Below are 24281 nucleotides of genomic sequence, written 5' to 3' on the forward strand. Positions count from 1 at the left end.
AATGGCAGCCCACTCCAGTATTCTTGCCTGGAGAATCCCAGGGACAGAGGAGCCTAGTAGGCTGCCGTCTATGGGGTCACACAGAGTCCGACATGACTAAAGTGACTTAGCAGTAGCAGCAGCAGTATATTCATTGTGAAACAATAGTTATTCACCTAGTCAAAGTAACAATAAAAGATTTCAAGGGCAGTTTAATGTCTTAAGAAACTTGTATCATGCACAAAACTCTCTTCCACTTGCCACAAACCTTTTTTACACTTCTGTATTCATCACTCTATTTGTCCATTCAGAGAACAGCCACCTGTAAGTTCAAATGTACTTCCTTTTTCCTTAATAGAATGTAATTCCATTCCTTATAACTTTTGATTGAAAAAACACATCTTACTTTCCTTTAGCAACCATGAACTGTACTTTGTATCATCATTCTGTAGACTGATAAATGTAAATCACCCAAAGCTATGTCATTTGCAAAAGTATCTTCACAAAGTCAATAAATAAACATTAATACCAGGTATCAATTCAATAGTGAATATTTCCCAGTTCACACAACCCTGAAATTCATTTTAGTTTAATTATTTTTGAATTTAGAATGGTTTGATTCATAAGCACTTACTTCTCTTTAGGCCAATTAAATAGAGTTCATTGACCAATCAGCCTTTAGCAATTTTGTCCAAGGACGAAGACACACACTGAGACACACATAAATTTAGACAGACATATAGACAGAGATTTCATAGTTTTCTGCTTGATATTTAAAATGTCTCTCTTTTTTTGTTTGATACTTAAAATGTCTTTTTGCCCCTTCTTTTTATCTTGGTTTGAGTTCTACCAATTTGTTCATGGCTGGAGTTCCAGGTAGAATGGGCTGTGTATCCCAAGGACAAGATAAGAGTTAACTTTAGGTTTTTTCCCAGGCCTGTTTTTGTTTCTCAGGCAGAACTGGAGCTCCAAAAAATTGTATTTTAACAAGCCAGCTTTTTCTTAATTGCACATGCAAGAAGAACCAGTTTTGCAATTTCAGAAAAACTTCGTTTTAACCAGTTTTCTCCAGAGTCTAAAGAATATCATGGCCATTCAGTATCAAAAATGTCATCTCTCCTTTTCATAGTCATAGTTTCATAGCTAAAATTTAAACCAGAGAGTATTCAAATTGGCTCTGATGACAGGGGTAGCCTGTCTGATAAGGTGTTGTCCCAGCAGGGATAGTCTCTCCAGGGAGGTGAGGTCTTCTCTTAAAGAAAGCCTGTCCTTTAACCTCTACTTTCTCCCAGGCTCTTATGCAGTATCGCCTCACCTGTTCTATAGCCTGATCTTCCATAAGCACTTGATCTTGAGTTCTCCCCCAATTTCCACTCCCTATCAGTTGACCTAAAGAGATGGGGATCTGTCTGGCTTGGTCATGAACCACCATAATCAAATGGGAACCCTCAGCTAGTCCCTGCACAATTTCCAAGGTAAAAGGAGAATTTACTCTATAATTTTGAATAGCTTGCTTAAGTTCCTTTGGTATTGTGAAGGGAATCTGTTTGTGTACAGCCTCATACACTCCATTAGGATTATTAGGATCTTTCCCAGGAGCTATTCATTCACGTATTGTCATTGGAAATGTCATAATCATAGCCTCCAAGTCACCCTCCTGTCAAGTCTGACAAATATCTTTCTGGAGGGGTGACAGAACTGCTGTCTGTTGTAAGGAAGGAAAAGCTTGAGCCACTCCAGCGGTTAAGACAGGAGGGGTAGGAAGAGGAGGTAAAGGAAATTCTTCCTTCCCAAAGGTGCAGAAGGAACTGTAGCTTTGAGAGTCTCCTGTGTTTTTTGTTCTATCCCCTCAGGCTTTCCATATTCAGGTTCTGCCTTTGATGGGGTTTCACCTTCATCCTTGGAGAAGGCAATGGCAACACACTCCAGTACTCTTGCCTGGAAAATGCCATGGATGGAGGAGCCTGGTGGGCCGCAGTCCATGGGGTCACTAAGAGTCAGACACGACTGAGCGACTTCACTTTCACTTTTCACTTTCTTGCATTGGAGAAAGAAATGGCAACCCACTCCAGTGTTCTTGCCTTGAGAATCCCAGGGATGGGGGAGCCTGGTGGGCTGCTGTCTGTGGGGTCGCACAGAGTCGGACATGACTGAAGCAACTTAGCAGCAGCAGCAGCACCTTCATCCTTACTCCCTTCTGAGCTTTCTGGTGTCTGAAGAGGTTCTAAAATAGATTTTATCAATGTCCAAATTGACCAGATAGATACAGGCAAGGGCACTCCCTTGCAAAGAAGTTTCTCTAATTTACTACCTACCTTCTTCCATGTTCCTAAATCTAAAGTACCCAGAGAAGGGAACCATAGCAATGATTCTCAATGGTTTGTAAAAGCTCCAATAGCCGGCCCTACTTATTTTTGTTCCCCCTGCTTTCAAAAGCTGCCTTAAGAGGCATATATACGGCTGGTATTGTTCCGAGCTTTCTGAATTTCCCATATTTAACCCCGGTTTCAACGAGAGAGTGCTATTTACCGCAAAGGGGGATTTTCAGAGGCCTCACTCCACTCTTCTCCAGGATCGTGCGCCGAAATTTCAGCTTCAGTTTCACTCTCCTTCACTTCAGGTTCTCCTTCACTTCACTTTCAAGATCCTTCACTTTCGAGCCCCACGTTGGGCACCACTTGCTGCGGCCAGCACAGCAGCTAGGGATCAAAAGTGGTTGACGCGCAGTTTGGGAAAAAGAAACTGGAGACAGAATTAAAGTTTTAAAGATGGGACCGGGCGTCTCAAGACCTCTTGGGTCAAGAGCCCTGTTCCTCAGAGCCACATCACTTTTATTTAGTGTCTTGGCAAGCAGAAAGTATCTGTTGTGTTACGATGAAGTCAGCTTCCTGTGGCCCTGCTCACGACTCCCATTTTATTGATTACTTTAAACTATCTTTGTTATTTTCTCATACAAGGGCTATCACCTAGCTGGAAGTCATAGATCCACATATGCCTTGGGAAAACATCTTAGTGTGTGCACAAGCAGTGTTCTGGACTTGTGCTGACCTGGCATTCCAAGGCCCACACTATGTTTTTCCTTAGCTTAGCAGGGCATGACAATCCCAACGCATCAACCTGATGTACTTTTATTTGAATTATGCTCTATTTCTAAATATTGCTTTTATTCTTTTCCCATGGTGGTTTTCTCATGGCTTAACCAGAGCAACAGGCAGCTATTAACCACTGTGTACCACAATAAAGAGTAGCCCCTGCTCATCACAACCAGAGAAAGCCACACAAAAAAAGCTACAAAGACCCACACAGCCAAAAATAAAAGAATAAAATTTTTAAAAAAATTTTTTAAAGAATCTAAGCCTCAACATCAGCAGAGGAGAACACATCACCAAAATTCTCTTCTGTAAAAGCTATCCTACAAAATCTAGTCAAAAGGAGACATCTCAGAACATTAGAGGAGGGTGGTGATTGTGAAATGTAAATGTCATTAAACATAGGTTGGGGCAACTTGGTAGTGTTCACCAAAATGTTAAATGCACATATTCTTTGTCACAGCAATGACACATCTTAGACTCTATCCTATAGAAATGGTCATGTGTACAAAGATGTTTATTGCATTGCTTGTAACAATGACAAGGAGAAATAGTGTCAGCAGTGGAATGGTTAAATAAACTGGGGTGCATCCTAACTGCAAGAAACAGAAACTCAACTCCAGCCGGCATAACAAGAAAACAGTGGCTCATCTACCTGGAGTCCAGAGGTAACGTGGGCTTCGGGATTGCCCAATCCAGAGGCTCCAGTGCTATTTCTCCAGTTTCCTTGGCTCTGCCCTTCTGCCTTGACTCAGCTCATCCTCAGCACACTAAGAGAACAGCTGCTGCAATTCCAGACTACAACCTGTACAATAAGAGAGAATTGCCTTCAGATTTCCTTCAGAAGCAGAATGAGGCAGACAGCAACTTGTACTTTAAAAGTCTGTTTACCCCTTCTTCCTGGCCACATGGCTGCCTAACTAGGGGCAATCTTTCCCTGTCTTTCTTGCAGCCAGTGTGGCTATGTGATCATTTTCTTGTGAATGGAAATTATGTGTGTGGTTTCTCCTTCAATTACTTAAAAGGGAATTGCTTACTGTGCACTTCCTCACTTTCTCCTTTCTGAGAGCTGTATCATGGTCGTGGCAGCAATCCAGTTTCAACCATACAAAGTCCTCAGAGAGGACAGAATAACAAGATAGAAGGCAAAAGTTTCTCCAAGTGACTCAGGCAAGAAAGCCGCCTTACCAGCCTAGAGTGGGCAAATGGTTGCATGGCAGAGAAATAAAATTTTCTCTTATTCGTTCCACTGTATTTAAGAGTCTCTGCTACATCAGCTTCCCTTTGCACTGTAGAAACAAATGAAAATCTCCAGTGCATCCCTCCTCATGTTTCAAGTCCTCACACATAAACTGCATCAAAGCCTCCTTCTCATCATGTGCTAGGGGGATGGGATTCTCCTTTGATTAAAAGACCCACACACAGAGCTGGGGGTGAGGTCAGCTGTCTCCAAGAAACTCAGAGCAGCATGGAGAAGCTGTGAATCAACCTCTGACTCAATTTCTCTCTCTTTCCCATGACTCCTGTCATAATTCTCAGTGATTTCAAAATCAGATATACCGTCCTTCCACACCATGTCCAATCAGCTCCTTAACCTAGCTCCCTCTAACGATCTTATCCTCCACCTGTCTCAGTCACCTACTACTATACCTGCGTGCATGCTAAGTCACTTCAGTCTTTGCGACCCCATGGACTGTAGTGCTCTAGGCTACTCTGTCCGTGGGATTCTCCAGGCAAGAATACTGGAGTGGGTTGCCATTTCCTTCTCCAGGGGATCTTCGCGACCCAGGGATCAGACCTGCTGGTTCAGCTGCAGCTCTTGCACTGCAGGCAGATTCTTTGCCGCTCAGCCACCAGGGAAGCCCGCCTGGTACTACGTTCATATGCAAAACCAGTGCTGTCCACTTGACTTTTCTGCCGTTATGGAAAAATTCAATCTTCACTCTCTAGTGCAGTAGCCACTAGCCACGTGTGCCTGTTAAGCACTTGAAATGTGGCTAGTGCCAAAGAAAAATGAAATTTTAACTTAATGTTGATTTATATGTAAATTTAGAAAGCTATAGGCTTCCTTGGTGGCTCAAACAGTAAAGAATCTGCCTGCAATGCAGGAGACCTGGGTTCGATCCCTGGGTCAGGAAGATCCCCTGGAAAAGGGAATGGCAGCCCACGCCAGTATTCTTGCCTGGAGAATTCCATGGACAGTGGAGCCAAGTGGGCTATCGTCCATGGAGTCGCAAAGAGTTGGACACAACTACGTGATTAACACTTGCAGAAATTAAGAACACATTAGAAAGTTATATGTGGCTAGTGGCTATTGTATTAAACAGTGAAGGTCTTGGCTATACTACTCTCAACAAGTGTAATTCTCCACTATCTGAATTACAAACATCCCACTCTCCACCTACATCATCGTATTCTTCCAGTTAACTCTTCTAATGTGATATTCCCTTCAAACTCCTGGGACTTCCAATCCAAACATTCCACCATCTTTCACCATCCAGGCTCCCTTTGTTTTCTCATCTCCTTCATTACCCAGTTTAGAGCTCATGATTCGGTAACATCACATTTGCACACTCTCAGCTCCACTGTCCTCTCTCTCATTCATTCACACTTGCATGGTAGGACTCAAACTCTGGCCAAAATCTAACTCTTCTCTGACTTCAAACCCCACCTGAGCACTTCATCTTAGATAGAGGAGAAACGTTCAGCTTCCTAACTGATCACTCTTCAACTCATGCCTATCCTGCTGCTGCTGCTGCTGCTGCTAAGTCGCTTCAGTCGTGTCCGACTCCTTGCGACCCCATAGACGGCAGCCGACCAGGCTCTGCCATCCCTGGGATTCTCCAGGCAAGAACACTGGAGTGGGTTGCCATTTTCTTCTCCAATGCATGGAAGTGAAAAGTGAAAGTGAAGTTGCTTAGTCGTGTCCGACTCTTCATGATCCCACAGACTGCGGCCTACTAGGCTCCTCCATCCATGGCATTTTCCAGGCAAGAGTACTGGAGTGGGATGCCATTGCCTTCTCCCATGCCTATCCTACTACCCCCCAAACCCTGGTAGATTTCTTAATTCCTTCACTTCCCAATCTCATTTCCTAATTGACTATTTTATATCATCTCCTCTTACCACAAATTTCTGCCACTTCCTTCTCACCTCACTCTCAGAGAAAAAAAAATAGTAGCAATTATCAGATAACTTTGACAGATTTCCACCAACTTCTCTCCCAAATTGTTGAGTTTTCCTCTCTACTTGGTTATTTGCCACAGTACATAAATATGCCTTACAATTCCTGATTTTAAAAACCCTCCTAAACCACACAACTCTTTCAGCAAACACTTTCATACATCACAGGGCTTCTGTGGTGGCTCAAACTATGGTAAAGAATCTGCATGGAATGCGCAAGACCCAGGTTCTTTCCCTGGGTCAGGAAGATCCCTTGGAGAAGAGAATGGCGACCCACTCCAATATTCTTGCCTGGAGAATCCCATGGACAGAGGAGTCTGGCAGGCTACAGTCCATGGTGTCACAAAGAGTCAGAAACAACTGAGTGACTAACAGAAAAAAAAAAAAAAAAAGATCTGATTTATGATTTAGAAAGATAGTTCTGAAGAACAGTTTATAGGTGAGCACCTGGAAGCAAGAAAACTAAGTAAAAGTCTATTTTAGGAGATTAGTTCCAGTAGTAGCAAACTCGATAATGTTGATCATTCTTAAACTAGACCCTTTGGAGGATGGAAAACTGTTATGAAATAGGACAAACTAAAGAGATTTAATAGCTAAATGTAACTTATAAACTTTGACTGACTCTTTAATCAGGAGAAATATAACCATAAAGAGTGGTATGTGGTTCAATGTATGCAAGTCAATTAATGTGATATACCACATTAACAAAATGAAGGATAAAAATCACATGATCATCTTAATAGATAAAGAAAAATCATTTGACAAAATTCAACAGTTTCATGATTAAAACTCTCAACAAACTAGATGTAAAAGGAATTTACTTCAACATAGTAAAGGTCATATATGACAAGTCCACAGCTAACATCATACTCAATTGGGAAAAACAAGACAAGAATGTTCACTCTTGCCACTTAGATTCAACATCGCACTGAATGTTCTAGCTGGAGTAATTAGACAACAAAAATAAAGTATTCAAATCATAAAGGAAGAAGTAAATTATCTCTGTTTGCAAATGACACAATTTGCATATAGAAAACCTTTAAATACTCCACAAAAAAAGTTAAAACTATTAATGATAAACAGAGCTATAGTGATTAGAACAGTATGATACTAGCATAAAGACAGACATACAGAGCAATCTAGCAGAATAGACAGCCCAGAAATAAACCCACACATATATAGTTAGTAGATCTTTTATAAAGCTGCCAAGATCACAGAAAGGGTAAAGGACAGTCTCTTCAACAGATGGTGTTGGGAAAATCGGATATTCACATGCCAATAAAACTGGACCATTCTCTTACACCATGCTAAAAAATCAATTCAAAATATATTAAATACTTACATGTAAGAACTGAAACTATAAAACTCTTAAGAGATAACATATTGAAAAAGCTTCTTGATGTTGTTCTTTTTGTTTGTTTGTTTGTTTGTTTGACGTTGTTCTTAACGATGAATATGACACAAAGGCTCAAAGGCACAAAAACAAAATAGACAAGCAAGATTTCATCAAACTAAAAGTCTCTGAGCAGCAAAAGAAACAACAGAATGAAAAGAGAACCTACAGAATGAGAAAACATTGCCCGTACGTCTGATAAGGGGTTAACATCCAAAATACACAAGGGACTTCTACAACTCAATAAAAATACAAATAACCCAATTCAAAAGTGGGCAAAGAGCTTGAATGGACATTTCTCTAAAGAAGATATACAAATAACCAACGGGTACATAAAAAGTATTCAGTTTCACTAATTATCAAGGGAATGTGAATCAAAACCACAGTGAGATATCACATCACACCTGGTAAGATTGTTGTTATCAAAAGCAAAATAAAAGATAACAAGTGTTAGGATGTGAAGAAATCAGAACCCTTCTACACAGTAGGTGGGGATGTAAAATAGTGCAGCTGCTATGGAAAATAGTATGGAGGTTCCTCAAAAAGTTTAAAACGAGAAGTACCGTATGATCCAGCAATCCTACCTCTGGGTATTTGTACAAAAGAATTGAAATCAGGATCTCAAAAAGATATTTGCATTACCAGGTTCACTGCAGCATTATTGACAATAGTCAAGATATGGGAACAACCTAAATGTCCATGGACAGATGAATGAATAAAGAGATGTGGTATATACATACAGTATAATATTATTCAGCTCTTAAAAAAGAAAAGAAATTGTGTGATATGGGACAGCATTAATGAACCTGGAGACATTACTGTAAGTGAAATAAGCCAGTCACAAAAATACAAATCTGTATTATTCTATTTATATGAGGTACTCAAAATAGTTAAATTTATAGAAGGAAACAGTGGAATGGTGCTTGCCAGAGACTAGAGGGAGAGGGAAATGGAGAGTTGTTGTTCAATGGATATAAACTTTCAGTTATGCAAGATGAATAAATTCTGGAGATCTGCTGTTCAATGTAATGCCAAGAGTTAACAATAGTGTATTGTGCATTTCAAAAATTTGTTAAAGATTTGTTAAGAGGGTGTATGGCTTCCCAGCTGGCTCAGTAGTAAAGAATCTGCCTGCCAGCGCAGGAGACTCGGTTTCAATCCCTGGTTGGGAAGATCCCCTGTAGGAGGAAATGACAACCCACTTAAGTATTCTTGCCTGGAAAATCCCATAGACAAAGAAGCCTAGTAGGCTACAGTCCATGGGGTTACAAAGAGTTGGACACTACTTTGTGCCTGAACACAGCACAGCAGCAAGTGGGTATATCTCATGTCAAATATTCTTAACCAAAAACAAACAAAGGTCCATGAGGAAACTTCTGGAGGATGAATGTGTTTTTTACCTTGAGCTATGATGGTTTCACAGATGCACGCATATGTCCAAATTCATCAAATTATATACATTAAATATATACAGGGTTTTTTTGTATACCAATTAGGCCTCAATAAAACCATTTGCCAAAAATGAGAGGGTAAATATTTAACAAATGGCTGGGGGTGGGGGACATCCCAAATTTGTACTGTTTGCCAGTTTCCATGATGTAAACATCCCCACTGTGAACAATGTCAAGCTATTTTGTCAAGCATTACTATGCATAATGCCAAGCTATCACTGAACTTGGAAGACATACATATTCCCTTTGTGCATACCAGCTCCAGTACACCACTGGATGAGAACATTTTGGGGAATAACTGGAAAAATTTGAAAGTGGACTGTATATTGGATGATACTGAAGTTATATTGACTTAGATGTGGTAATGATAACGACTCTGTGGGAAAATGCCCTTACTTTTGTGAAATATATGCTGAAATATTCTGATGGCATCCTGATGTTTGAAGATGACTTTCAGATGTGTGTGTTTAGGTCTATGTGTGTGTGTCTCTTGGGTACATGTGTGTGGAGAAAGAGAAAGAGTGATGAAGAAAATGCCAGTGTGTCAAGAGGTTGCTAGTTGATGAAACGGGTGAGGGATATGTTGATGCACATTAATCAAACTGTTTTTTCAACTTTCCTCTGGGCTTAATATTTTTCAAAATAAAAATTAGTTTGTTGCCAACAGAAGATTTTATACAAAAATTTGAGTTTGTAGTTTCTATTAAAAGGAATCTAAAAACCTTGCAATTTGGGGCTTATGCTCTCAAATAATGCCATTTAGTTAAACCTAATACATGGGGGAAGTGCTTTCCAGTCAGATCTTGTCCAGGCCCTCCTCCCTCATTTAGGTTACCTTCCTGATTCCTGGAATCAGGATTCCTGGCTCATTTGCGCCACTGGGCTAGAAAATGTTAAGTGAGGCTAAGATGGTCTTTGACACTGAATTCCAGGCTCTCAGTGGAAGGTGTTTAGGATTCTATTATTCTATTATTGCCAGTGCTTCTGTAATTATTTCTCTTCTTGTGCCCTAGGCTAACATCTAAAACCAATTTTAAGCTTTTTCAAATATGTGTTACCAGCTCCCTCTGCTGACCTTTTCTGAAAAGACGAAGCTGCTTAAATTCCTTATAAGTCCTGAATTTTGAAATCACACTTTTGGGGTTAGGGAACTAACCCTACTTGGGAGAACTTGATGACACAATAGTCACATAATTGGCCTTCTCCTATGGACAGCTCCTATAATAGTTCAAGAGACTAATTCAAGAGTCAGAATTTAGTTAAGCAGAACGCCCGATTCACTGGCGATTGTGGTTTGGGCTGATTTGGCGCCCTCTAAAGGCTACCGTGAGAAGAGCAGTCGCTCACCACGTGCTCCGTTTAAGTTTAGAGCTCCGTCGGAACTGTGACGTTTAGGAGGGTGGGGGAAAGGGGCAGAAGTCGCTTGTGGCTTTCCAATCCGACAACTCTCTTCTAATTCGTCATTGAGCCCTCCCTCGAGATCACGGAAGTTTCAACTGGTGCCCTACACAACTTTCTTTTCCCTCAGCGAGTATATTTTCAGCTGTCATCAGCATGACAGGAAAAACGGCAGGTTTTTGTTTTAAACCAAGAGCACTTTGATTAAAGTCAGCATTCCTTTATTTTTTATTTTCTTTTAGAGCAAAGAGTTTGCGTTCGGAATTTTTTTTGTTGTGTTTTAAAGACAAACACTGTCATTGGCTATTGGCTTTGAGAAATAATTTGTAAAAGTACCTGCTCTGTGCCAGCAAGGTAAGTTTCCTGGATTTTTTCCTTTTAATGGGGAAATGTTTCCAGAAGCTGCTTTCACAGAGGGTAAATATTCCCCTTGGTAAGTGAGTGCACTCCTTAGAGATAAGCGTGATCCTGTCTTTGGAGAGTCTCTTGATTAGGGTTAAGGCAGCAGAATTAGGGCGAAAACCAGGAAGCAAAGGAACTTCTTAAAGAAACAAAGTTATGAAAGGGAGAAGCCACCCGGAAGGAAGATGTGGTGAGAATAACAGAACTGTGGGACTGTCTGTGATTCCAGGCTCCTTTCTGATTTCATCTTTTGGATGAGATGGAATTGCCTGTCATTGAGAAACACAAAATATTCCACAAGTGTCACATTTGGAAATACGGTAGCAAAGGAAGAACACTGTTAGAGTGATATAATAAGAAATATAAACAGATTGAAGTCCAAACTCATATAAATCATAATCAACTGTATGATTTGCTAATCATCCAAGTCTCTCCATGTCTCAAAAATGACTGCTACATTTTATGGTGTGTCAGATATGGGATAGGGTCTTCTTGTTGTTCAAAATTCCAACTCAGTAGATTAGGGCTTTTTCTATTAAGGAACGAAATATCAGCAACGAAATATCAGCAATGGACCTTACGTTTATAGCACATTCTTACAGTTTGCAAAGAGCTTAGCACACCTGTCCTCCTGACCCATCAGGCCTGCAGTAGTCTCCCCTGCCTTTCAATTTACATCTATTTGGGGCATCAATTATTTGGCACTTGGGTGTTTTTGCTCAGGAAAAACACAGCCCAGTATGTATCTCTAGCTAGGTCTCCAGGCATAGCTAAGCAGCCCAAGAGTGTCTTCAAGCATTTGTACCCAGAGCATGCTGCTATTACAAGACATATTGCCTGATATCATGCGTGTCAGCCTCTGTCTATATAGTGGCATCTTCTTGTGGATAGTCACTGGGTCTGTATTTATTACTGTTTTTTACTCACTGATTCTTAATCATTCTGGGGGCCCCAAAACTTGGCTCAGTATCTGCCCTTAGAGTTACATAGAGTACACGTGTGGAGTGAATTAATTTGCTACCAGTCTATTCACTGCAGCACATTTTGCATTTTAACCAGATCACTTAACAACTATTTCTTTCTTATTATTATTGCAAAAACAGAGCACAGTGAGATCTGCCAATTCCAGACTTCTCCCTCGTGCCCTGGAAATGTATGTGTTCTTATCGGGGGAGGCCATTTGTTTCTGATTAAAAGCTATCTAGACCTTTTACTAGCTATCTAGACCAAAGGAAGCCATGGGTGTGTTTGCCTATGTGTTTCCAAACTTGCTGATGAATTTTATCTGTGTGAGATGTCTTCTCCAGAAAGAAGAGAGGAAAGGAGGGAATAGTTAGGGAGGTGGGAAATGAATTCTGAGTAAATATTTGGTGCTAGGCAGTTTTGTGTAATTATTATCACAGTTTCAGACTCAAACAATCCTTCCATGTGACTGTGTTTCTTATTTGCAAACAGTACATCTTGAAGTGTGTAAGTGGGTTGTTTGGGGGGCACATGGCCCATCAGTTGCAGAGACAGAGTTCAAACCCAGTTTTGCTGCCTCCAGGGTCCATTCTTACTGCAGACTACCCAACTCTTCCAAAATCAAAAAGAGACTCCTAAATAAACCAAAAGTCTCAGGGAGGGAAGAGTGTAAATTTTGTTGTAAATAATGAAGCCAGGCAGGAAGTTCTCAACCTTGCAAAGGGAAGGACGGCAAGTAAGATTTTGAAACAGGCAAGCCTGGAAAAGCCCTCTGATCCTTCCTGCAAGTCCCTCTGGAACCAGGTAAGTCTGAGAGGTCCAAGGGCTCAGAAGTCTTCTTCTGCCCTCTGTAAAGTCACTAACTCCCTTTGTCTTTGTGCCTAGGGGTCCTTTTATTTTTTATTTTCTTCCCAGCGCTTTCCCCTTTCTCACTTGTATTAACCATACCTCTTTATTTTCTATATTTTGATGCTTTGACAGTTAAGGCTTTGCTGATGCCTTAGGGACTGCTGCTCCCTGGCTTAGCCAGCTCCTTGAGGTAGTAAACTTCCCTCCTGGGAGGGTGACTTTTTGAATCCAAACCAACCAATCCAGAGCCCATTTCCCCCAACCATCTCCTTTACTGACACTCTTCTTGTGCCTGGGGGCTCTGATTTGGCTAGAGAGAAACTGCAAAGCCCTGAGGATAAACCCCCCACCGCAAACCCACCCAGAAAGCATGGCAGCAAACCTGAGCTCAAATGAGGGAAGAGGCTCAGTAGCAGGAATCTCGGGACACTTCAGACTCTCACCCCAGTGAGATGTGCACATCCAGACTCATACTCAGATATCTAGAGTCTCTCTCGACTCAGCGTCTTACTAGCAGACTGGCTTTAAGTCATGTTCAAAAACTCAGCAGTTACACCTGAGTCCACCTGACACTTCAAAGCCCTCCATGTGACAAACCTGATTCGCTGGAATTAACTTAGTATTAACCCATCTGATAAAAAAAAAAAAAAAAAAAAAAACAGTATGTTGATACCTGCATAAGCCCAAAACTACAATTTTAAAACCTGATATAAACTGTCATAACACCTTCATGCTTCCTCCAATCTTTCCTGACAAGGATAACATCCCCATTTCCATGTGATCTCATCTTGGTCTCTAGAATATGCCATATGGATTTCCTTGGGGACTTAGTTCTGTATTACGGTCAGTTAAGCTTTCATTGTTCAAAGTTAAGAACTTCCCCTCAATTCATGTAGTATCTTTTTTGCTACTGGACATGACCCATGACTAGCTACTCTTTAGGACTTTAGATGCTTTGAATAAAAATGAACATTTTTGCTGGTTGCAGTTCCTAGGATTTTAGAAGGGTTAGGTGATAGCAAAGTGTTTTTAATACTGAGGGAATATAAAATCTTAAGGGGATGAAGACCTTTTACTCCTCAATCCAAAGGAAGCAACAGGTGTGTCTATCTGTGTGTTCCCAAATGTTGATAAATTTTATCTGTGTGAGCTGCCTTTTCCAGAAAGAAGAGAGGAAAGGAAGGAGTCGTTAGAGAAGTGGGAAATGAATGCTAATTAAATATTTGGTGCTAGGTCTTGGCTAAACTAGATAGTAATAAGAGCAAAATTTAACTGAGTACTTACTATGTAGCAGACACACTTCTACAACCTTTCCAACATATCTCAGTCATTTAATTTCAGGACAATGCCTATTTTAGATAGGCATTATTATTTCCACTCTCATTATACTGATGAGAAAACTGAGGCACAGAAAGAATAAACAACTAGCCCAAGATCATACTGTAAATAAATGAATCCAGCATCTAAACTGAAACAGTCTGATTTCAGAGCCTTCATATTTAGCCAAAATATGATTCTGCCTCAGCTCAGAGACAAAAGGAGGGTATCTATATCATTGTGAAAGTTGAATTCTGTGACAAGGGCTCCTTGTCATATAAAGAAGCTCTGCTTAATCTGTATCATACAGAACACAGCATGGCCAAGCGAGTTGCAGTGATCGGAGCTGGTGTGAGTGGCCTGTCCTCCATCAAATGCTGCTTAGATGAAGACCTGGAGCCCATCTGCTTTGAAAGAAGTAGTGACATCGGCGGACTGTGGAAGTTTACTGTGCGTAGTTCATACCCTCCCACCTCCACCAACCATAATCTGGCCATTTGCCTTGTCCCTGCCCACGCACGGTGGCTGTAGTCTATCTGGTGATCGATCATAAAGTGCTTCCCTGGTTGCTCAGTAGTAAAGAATCCGCTTACCAAAGAAAGAGATGAGGGTTCGATCCCTGGGTCAGGGAAGATCCCCCAGAGAAGGAAATGGCAACCCATGCCAGTATCTGCCTGGGAAATCCCATGGACAGAGGAGCCTGATGGGCTGGAGCCTGGTGGACAGTGGAGTCCATGGGGTCTCAAAAGAGATGGACATGACTGAGCACCCACACATGGTGATCATTAAGGGAGCAGCTCATTGCAGCATCACAACTTTGTGTATGGTGTCCTGCTGACCCCATGCAGGATGCAGCCTGATAGGTGATGCACTTGGAGAACTGGCAGGGTAGGGACAAGAGAATTTGGAGGAAAGAGGAAGAAAGAGTTAAGTCTGATACACAAACATAGGATTGGAAGTTACGATGATTTCTGGACCATGAACATTCTAAGACAAAGTAGCAGAGTGTCACGTTAGGTAAGCTGAATCTCATTGGTGAATGTGAAGCAGATGGCACCTTAAGAAGGACAGAAGTTGGCATCAGGGGGTGGAGCCCCAGCCCCAAGGCATTGTTCATGTCTTTTGGAAGAGAATTGGCAAGGGAAAAGGCTAGAATCCAGACCTTGTTAGGTCTAGGGGGTGGTTTTTACATTATCAGAAGAAGAAGAACCCAGGCACTATTTCTCTTCTTAAGAGTGGAATGTGCAGCCTAGGGCATATGCTCGAGGTTCCGCCAGCCAGTAGGTGACTTGAGCATCAGGAAGTAGGGCTGGAAATGGCTAAATGCCATATGAAAGGTTGTTGCTGAGCCGTGAAAGACGCTGAGATTCCTGGCCTTCAGAGGAGAGGAATTCAATCCGTGGCCAGCGACGAGGCTTGATTGCTCAGAGCTTTTGTGTGATAAAGTTTTATTAAAGTATAAAAGAAAGAGAGAAAGCTTCTGACATAGACATCAGAAGGGGGAAGAAAGCGTGTCCCCCTGCTAGTCGTTAGCAGGAAGTTATATAGCTACTAGCACGTTGCTAGTTAGAGAAAGGAAATGTCTCAAAACTCAGAGACTGGCACCAGGCCCCTCACCCACAACATGCATTTTGAGATAACATTGGCACAAGGTGAGTTGTCCCAGGCCATAAAATGATTGGCGTGAATCTTGAAGAAAGGCAGGTTTCCAGGCAAATACATAGTCTCATTAACATAGCTTAAGAGAACATTTGCATGAATAAAACATACTGGCTTGTTCACGTAGGTTCTGAGCCTTAGGCAAACTGACTTGAAGAAAGACAGAGTCTAGGGTAAATATAGTTCATTAACATAACTTAAGAAAAATATTTCCGTAAGAAAAACTGCATTGGTTAGCTCAAGGTTTGAAAAAAGTTAAGTTCAGGTGGAACCAGGTGTTGTCATGGCAACACAGAATTTTAAAGGAAATCTCCTTTCAATTTTGTATAGAGAAAGGGAAAAAATCTGTCACATGTAGTTTGTTTCCTCCTGCCGCTTAAGAGAGAGATAAAAGACGTCTGACATTTACAGCCTATTTCCTCCATTTGGAGACCCCTAGCCTTCCTGCCTGCTACCCTCTCACACATGCCTCTGGCCAGAATTGGTCCTGGTTACTGGGAATATCAGGGTCTTCAGTGGGAATAAAGGGATCTGCCCCTGGTAGGGTATAAGGTGTCAAAAGATGGAGGCCCAAATAGTAAATGCTTCAGGGGGAAGAGAAGAGCAGCATTTAGCAGGAGCTCAGGGCTGGGGAGGTACTTCACACTGGTATGAATGAGGGAAGACTGCATGGAGGAAGTGGCATTTGCCAGTCTTGGATGGATGATGAAGAAAACAGAATAAGCAAATGTATGTAAATGACCACACCTCTAGGATTATAGTGTACTGTGCTGTGCTTAGTCACTCAGTCATGTGCGACTCTTTGTGACTCTATGGACTGTAGCCCGCCAGGCTCCTCTGTCCATGGGGATTCTCCAGTCAAGAATACTGGAGTGGGTTGCCATGCCCTCCTCCAGGGGATCTTTCCAACCCAGGGACCGAACTCAGTTCTCCCACATTGCAGGCAGATTCTTTGCCACCAGGGAAGCCCATAGTGTACTAGGGGGAAAAAAATTTTTTTTCTGGTGTACTGTGGGCCTCATCAAGCCACCAAATGTCAGTATGGAAAAAAATATTCGGTCTGGTTTGTGTACCTTCTGCTATTTGACCCTATGGTTGGCTTGGTTTCCTTCTCCTATTATACAGTGATATAAACTAATTTTAGAAAATAATATTGCTACTGTATAGCACAGAGAACTCTACTCAATGTTCTGTAATGACCTAAATGGGAAGGAAATCGAGAGAAGAGTGGGTGTGAGTGTATATATGACTGATTCGGTTTGTTGTGCAGCAGAAACTGACACAACATTGTAAAGCAACTATACTCCAATAAAAAAAAGTAAAAATAAAAAATAATATTTGTTAAAAGAAAAATACAGGACTTCCCTGGCAGTCCAGTGATTCAGACTTCACACTTCCACTGCAAGGGGCATGGTTTCATTCCCTGGTTGGGAAACTAAGATCCCATATGCCATGAGGCATGGCCAAAAAAAAGAAAAGAAAAAATATAAATTAAATATAATATCAATACTCATGAGCACTAAATAAATTACCACTATTTAAATTTTGATGTAATTTCTTTTAGTCATACACATATTTTTTTTTCCAAAAACGCAATGGTAATATTCATTTTCATTCATTCAAGTATTTGTGATGTCCCTCTCCCAGGACACACAGGGAACAAGGTAGACAAGGCCCCAACCCTCCTTAGAATCTAGTGGGGAACAGAAACTGTAAACAGATCTTTGCAATGCAGTGTAATCAATTCTGTGCCCAAAGTACAGGGTACTAGGTTGGGGCAGCAGGTACAACAGCTACCTTGTGAAGATCTATAGGGTTATGGAAAGCTTCTTAGAGAATGTTATGGCAAAGAAAGAGACTTGAAGAAGAAATGGAGATTAGCTTTGAACAAGTTCATTAGTGTCTTTAATATAGGTCTTTTTGTTTTGTTTTTGGGTGGCAAAGACCAAGATTAGACAAGGAGTTGAGGAGTCCAGGAGAAAACAGAGGCTGTCAGTGTGTGATGACCCCTTCATGAAGATTGAAATGAGACAGAGAGAGACATGGTTGTAAGAGGATATTGTTGTAGCCACACATTCCAGGAAACAAATTCACTCAGAAGGACAACACAATAGTGGAGTGCAGTTTATTACACTGGTGGGCCCGAGGCAGAGTCTTCTCTTAGCCAAGGACCCTGACCAGTTTTTGTGAAAACCTTATATACCCTAAGTATATGTGTCCAAACCCACCTCCCCAAATTCCCTGAAACTAGTCTGAACAAAGGAAAAGAAAGATACAAAGTTAACCCATCATCCATATGCCTTAAGCCTAGGTAGTTAACAGTAGACAATTATCAATAGGCCTGTGGTCATACCCCAATAAGCATAATAGAATTTATGATTCTATTCAGTTTCACAGATAATTAGGGTATTCTTTTAGGCATGGAGAGTCTAGGTATGAGCCCTGGGGCTCTTCCATCTGGGGGTCTGGTTTTCCAGCTGGTATGTCGTTTCCATAGATACTGGGCATAGAGCTCAGAGTCCACAGTCCGGCCCAAGATGGAGTCCTGCTTTCAAGATGGAGCCTGTTCTGTTTCCTCCTTCAATATAAGTTGAAAGGGGGGGATTGTTTTGAAATTTTGAGTCTTCAATATTTTAAGTGTGGATGGGAAGGACTCAATAAAGAGAGAGTGATTGAACATATACATAGACAATAACTAGAAAACTTTGTGAGGAATTCCTTAAGCAAAGGCAAGAAGAAGAGGCCCAGAGCCCAAGAGGAGGGAGTAATCATGGCAAGGGAAGAAGAAGATAAGCAAGATGGACCATGGGCCCACGTTCATGGAACTGTTTAAAGACAGTGTTAGTCCTGCAGAGCCCTGTTAAATTTTGTTAGCTTCTTTGTAGTTTGACGAAGATATTATATTTAACAATTCCAACCCCACCAGTGATTTTTGACATCTATAGCAAGGGGATCCAATGCTAAATTTTCCAGAAACTCTTTGGAATTACACATGGAAAGCTAGCTGCTGGTGATCTCTGTTCTCTTCCTCCTATCCCCCTCAGCCCACCCCATCAAGTTAACTGTGCTTTTACACAGGAAACTTCTGAAGATGGGATGACTAGGGTCTACAAGTCGCTAGTGACAAATGTCTGCAAAGAAATGTCATGTTACAGTGACTTCCCTTTCCAAGAAGATTATCCTAATTTCATGAACCAAGAAAAATTTTGGAACTACCTCCAAGAGTTTGCTGAGTACTTTGACCTTCTGAAATACATTCGGTTTAAGGTAAGATGGCTTGGGTTATGGAAGGTCAATGAATAGGGGCTGGCCCATTCACCAATCTAATTGAAATGGGATGCCTAAGAAAACTTCTTCCTAATTTTCTCTCTATATGAATAAGGCAGATAATAATCCTGCTGTTCATGTTTTACTGAAGTCACTAAAATACTGAATTTCCTGGTTCCTTCTCTAAATCCAAAGTCTCATTCAGGATGAAATTTAGAATTTTTTTCAGAAGAAAGGAAAAATGGATTTTGTTCATGAAACCCATTAGAAAGAAATAACTAGAAGTCTGAACCACAGAAATTATAATGGGTCAAAACTCATTTTCCTAAATTTTTCCAACATTCAGTATTTTAACTCATTTTCTCACCAGAAATAAAAACTGAATGTTTCTTCCTTTCAGTGCAGTCATTCAGATCTTTTGGGTCCTAATCTTTATGACCACTTTTGAGACTTTGCACAAGTTATTTAACTTCTCTAGGGAGAAGATAAAGCAATATTGAAAGGCCTTCTAACATGAGACTCACTTGACCCACTTGAAATAACAAACACGGTTACCATACAGTCATTGCATGAAGTCCCAAGATGACTGGTGGAAAACGAGTGTCTGTCTTTTGCTTTCAGACCACCGTGCGCAGCATAACAAAGCGTCCTGACTTCTCTGAAACTGGTCAATGGGATGTTGTCACAGAGACAGAGGGGAGGCAGGTCAGAGCTGTCTTTGATGCTGTCATGGTTTGCACTGGACACTTCCTGAATCCTCGTTTACCTCTCGAGTCATTTCCTGGTGAGTCATTTCTCCTGCTGAGAGTAGAAGGAGGCATGCCTGCTCTTCCGGGTTCTACTGGAAGTTACTGATTTGTAATCGGAAATACTTTCTCATGATTCTAGACAACTTTATGTTCACCCTCAGAAATAATATGTACCAAATAACTTTGAAAGACTGAAGCACGATACAGGTATCAGGGTTTATTATGTACTTATAAATGCTGATGTTATCATTTAAGTTTTATCATGCCTGTCTGATTCAAGTTTAGTGATCACATAGGGCTCAAAACCATCAGATCTGTCATGAAAAAGGATAGGCTTTGAATTTTATCATTAAATTACAGGTCATTTGAATCAGAAGTGAACTGAAATTCAATAACTTAAAGGAAGTGACAGTATAAGGAAATTTGACAGAATTCTTTTTTAGGAACTATCCCAGAAATTATACACATAAAGAAATATTGTCACCCTTCAAGATAATCTTTTGCAGACTTCCCTAGTGGTCCAGTGGTTGGGAATCTGCCTGCCAATGCAGGGGAATGGATTTGATCCCTGCTCCAGGAATATCCCATGTGCTGTGGGGCAACTAAAAGCCCACAGACCACAACTACTAAAGCCCATGCATCTAGAGCCCAGGCTCCACAACAAGTGAAACCACCGCAATGAGAAGCCTGTGCACTGCATCAGATAGTAGCCACTCTCACCGCAACTAGAGAAAGCCCACCAGCAGCAATGAAGATCCAGCGCAGCCAAAAATAAAATCAATTAATTTTTTAAGAAAATCGTCACAATAATAATCCATCCATCTCCTAAACTATCCACACAAAGCAGTTTTAGAAATTCCCCTTTGTAAATGCTTTTGATTCAATAGCGCATTCTTTTTAATATACTCACAATTGGCAAAACTCGATCTTTTGAGGTCAAATGAGGATTACTAAAATATAGTAAAGCTACTCTTCTGTTACTTATAAGTGGCCCTAAAGGCAGTGGACTATGAATTTTTGAAACTTCTCTGGGGAATGAAAAGAACTGTTAAGAAAGGAAGATGTAAAGAACATTTGCAAATCTTAGCCAATAAAAAATGAAATAAATCTGGTGAACCTAATCTCAAATTAACAAGATATTCTATTTTTTAAATGTGTTAGGGATGGAGGGAGACTTCAATATATAATTTTGCAAAGAAGCAATGTTGTAAATTGTGGGCCAGCTTCAGGCTTGCTACTAATCTAGGGGCTAAACAGACAATCACCTTGTACTAAAGGAATATATAACTGACTCATAACAATGTTTCTATGGGGAAAACTTTAATGACCTCAAAGAGGTAGGGGAGGAATTATTGTAATAGAAATACTGAGGTCCCCCTCTGTTTTGCGCTAAAACCCAGATACTGGTGAAGGAAGAAACTCACACATACTGATTTTAGAGACTTATCCTGAGGGGGGGTTTGGTTTATGACCAGACTTTAGAAGAGTCTGTTACATGGGACAACAGGACAGATAATCCCAATTTCCTCCATGCTGCCAGAGTGAGGCACCTTGGTGAGTGGATATGGTGTAAGGTTTCTGGGAAGTTCCGGTTTGCTGAGTCAGACACAACTCAGCGACCAAACAATAACAACAATGGTTCCCTGCAGACAATGGCCCTGGATAAATAGCATTTAGCATAATGGTTATGAACAAAGTTCTGGATCCAGACCCTGGCGCTATTTGCATAATCTTGGATAAACATACTGTCTAAGCCTCCGCAAAGTGGAAATGCAAATTCCCATTTCAGAATATTGATGAGGATTAAATGTGAAAGACTATGAAATATATAGCCCCAAAGGAAAAAATAACCCAAAAAAAAAAGAAAAAATAACCCAAAATATTGCACATAGTTGGTGAATGGCAGGCAGAAACAGAATGTAAATCTGTTTCCTGTGTGCAGATTCTAAGATTTGACACTGATACAACAAGGCCTCCTCATACTTGGGCTAGACCAATACAACCATGAGACCCTAAAATCTAATAAATAATTTTGGCTCCTTCTTGGGTCCTTCAAAACATTATATGCCAAACATGATTGTTTCCCAGAACACTGGCTTGCTTTATTACTGTTGTTGCTCTTGTTTTAGATATTTTAAAATGCCAAGGGGGAAAAAGGGGGTGGGATGAATTGGGAGATTGAAATCAACATATATACACTGTTGATACTATATATAAAATAGACAACTAATGAGAACCTACTGCATAGCTTCCTCTATGCTCTGTGGTGACTTAAATGGGAAGGAAATCCAAAAAGGAGGGGTATATGTGTAGCTGATTTGGGCTTCCCAGGTGACACTAGTGGTAAAGAACCCGCCTGCCGGTACAGGAGACGTAAGAGACATGGGTTCTATCCCTGGGTCAGGAAGATCCCCGGAGGAAGGCATGGCAGCCCACTCCAGTATTCTTGCCTGGGAAGTTCCATGGACAGAGAAGCCTGGCGGGCTACAGTTCATGGGGCAACTGAGCGACTTTCACATGACATGACATAGCTGATTCACTTAGCTGTAAGGTAGAAACTAACAACATTGTAAAGCAACTATACTCCAATAAAAATTTTTATAAACAAAATTTAAAAATAAAACACTGTAATACAGAGCCCACAATAAACTCTCTGTAAACAACAGCTACTACTGTTATGAATCATGACCCTTTTTGTAAGTTATTATCCACTATCTGAAAATTGCCTGAAAGAAACATGTGATTCCCTAGATTAAGAAGTGTTTCTCCCTCTTAGTTAAGTTATAACCTCAGAAAGCTGTATCCTCCCAGAGCCCACACGGGAATTACAGTACAGGGAGCACAAAGTCCCGTTCTGCAGGTCACGTCTCATCACTCTTCTCTCTCCCACACTCAGAAGTTGTGTAAGAGTGACTCTTTAAACACACATCAGTGGTAATCATTAGTTACAGGTTAATGATCACAAATGCCTAGTTATATTTAATCAAGTATTAACAAATGTCATTGAACTTTGTCAGTGGTGTACCCGGACTTCAAATGCCTGGTCTTCCTTCTCCTAAGGTAGTCGCTAAGCATTTTCCAACATATAACATTAGGGGGATAAGGATAAGGTGAATAAACCACAGTAGCAAAGTACTCCAGAGATACTTGGTGACAAGGCAAGCCAAGCCTTAGATCCCTCAGCAGACCCCCTTTTTCTGAATTTCTTGATTTACCAAGTAGATTCCTTTGGAGGGAAGGGCAATGCATTATTGACATAATCATTGATTCAGAATTACCTATGCATGCTACACTTTTTCTTGGGTGCCCTACTCAAATAGGCAATTACGGAGAATCTATTATTTGAAAAGCATTGTGTTAGGTACACACAAAATCTATGAACCAAAGTCAAGCCTTCAGCAAGCTTCTCTCCAGCCAAACCCCAGTAAATGGCTTGAAGCCCCACTCTCTAATGCATTTGGGGCACAGGCTTTTCCCGCTTCTTGACACTCTCTAGTGCTTCCCTTTTCAAATTCCTAATCATCTTTCTAATGGCATTCTTTGGGGAAAAAAATTCACCTCCTCCAGGATGCCTGCCCTGGTTCAGTCCAGGCTGATGCCCCTTTGGAGCCATTGTAACACCTCCGGTTCTGTGAAACAGTATAGTAGCATGCTTGTCTGCTGAGCTCCAGGGGCAGATGACCTGACTTCTCCAGGCACTGCTACTTACTGTATGGCCTTGGCAAGTTGCTTAACCTCTCTGTGCCTTTTTCGCAGCATTAGTAAAACTGAATCATAATATTGTTTACCTTGTAAGGTTGCTGTGAGGTTTAAATTAATTAACATATATAAAGTCCTTAGCAGAGTGTCTGGGACTTGCTAGTAAGGGCTGAATAAATGTTAGTTAGCTATTGTCTATTTACCTATTTCTTGCTCAAGGATGCACTCCTTGAGTTTAGAGACTGCCTTTTATCCTCACATCTCCTAAGCCTAAAACAGGAAACAGTACCTTGAGTTGTACAATGTTGAAAGTATAGGTCATGTAAGGTACAGTTGTTAACCAATTGTGTTTTGTCTCGTGATGGGCCTGCAGGACTCATCTGTGGGGCTTGTCCTTCTCCTGCCCTTGGTTGCAAGTGCAGGCCATTCCCACCAATTTTCTGCTCACTCTCAAATAATAAACAGTCCTCTATCATCTTTTTTTTTGTCTATGCCACACAGCATGCAGACTCTTAGTTCCTTAACTAGGGGCAGGGATCAAACCCGTGTCCGCTGTAGTGGAAGCACAGAGTCCTAACCACTGGACCTTCAAGGAATTCCCCCAACTTCTCATTTTTATAAGTGAAATATTCTATGTGGTGTAATCGTAAAAACGTGCAGTTACCTGTAATGGTGAGGTTTCTCCCCTTCCTCAGCCAGTGCCTGCTCTTTGCTGACTGCGGCCGTGGAAAGAGATGGTGTACCTGGCTACTCTCTTTCCTCTGGCTTTCTTCTCTGTTCCTCTGACTCTCTTCCTCCTGCAAGTCCTTTGCCCACCTGCTCTAGTCTCTGGCACTTCCAGAATTGAAGTCAGGGTAAGGACATGAAGAAGTACAGGGGCAGG

At 41.1% G+C, this 24281-nt stretch overlaps 1 protein-coding gene across 4 annotated transcripts in view; it reads left to right on the top strand.

Moving 5' to 3' along the window:
• Nucleotides 1–10502: 10502 nt before the first annotated feature.
• Nucleotides 10503–24281, top strand: part of FMO4 (flavin containing dimethylaniline monoxygenase 4) — a 38778-nt gene continuing 24999 nt past the window's right edge. For 3 of the 4 annotated variants that reach the window (XR_006344919.1, XM_043923737.1, XM_043923741.1), the window contains exons 1-4: nucleotides 10503–10847; nucleotides 14335–14474; nucleotides 18762–18950; nucleotides 19572–19734. Coding sequence is in view for 3 of the 4 variants with exons in the window: in XM_043923737.1 (XP_043779672.1) it covers nucleotides 14343–14474; nucleotides 18762–18950; nucleotides 19572–19734 (484 nt within the window). In the remaining variant the exon portion in view is untranslated. Of the gene's footprint in view, nucleotides 10848–10906; nucleotides 12663–14334; nucleotides 14475–18761; nucleotides 18951–19571; nucleotides 19735–24281 lie in introns of those variants that run through there. The other variant, XM_043923738.1, reaches the window with a different exon arrangement.

Source organism: Cervus elaphus, chromosome 14, assembly GCF_910594005.1.
Source record: "Cervus elaphus chromosome 14, mCerEla1.1, whole genome shotgun sequence".
Classification (NCBI taxonomy): Eukaryota; Metazoa; Chordata; class Mammalia; order Artiodactyla; family Cervidae; genus Cervus; species Cervus elaphus.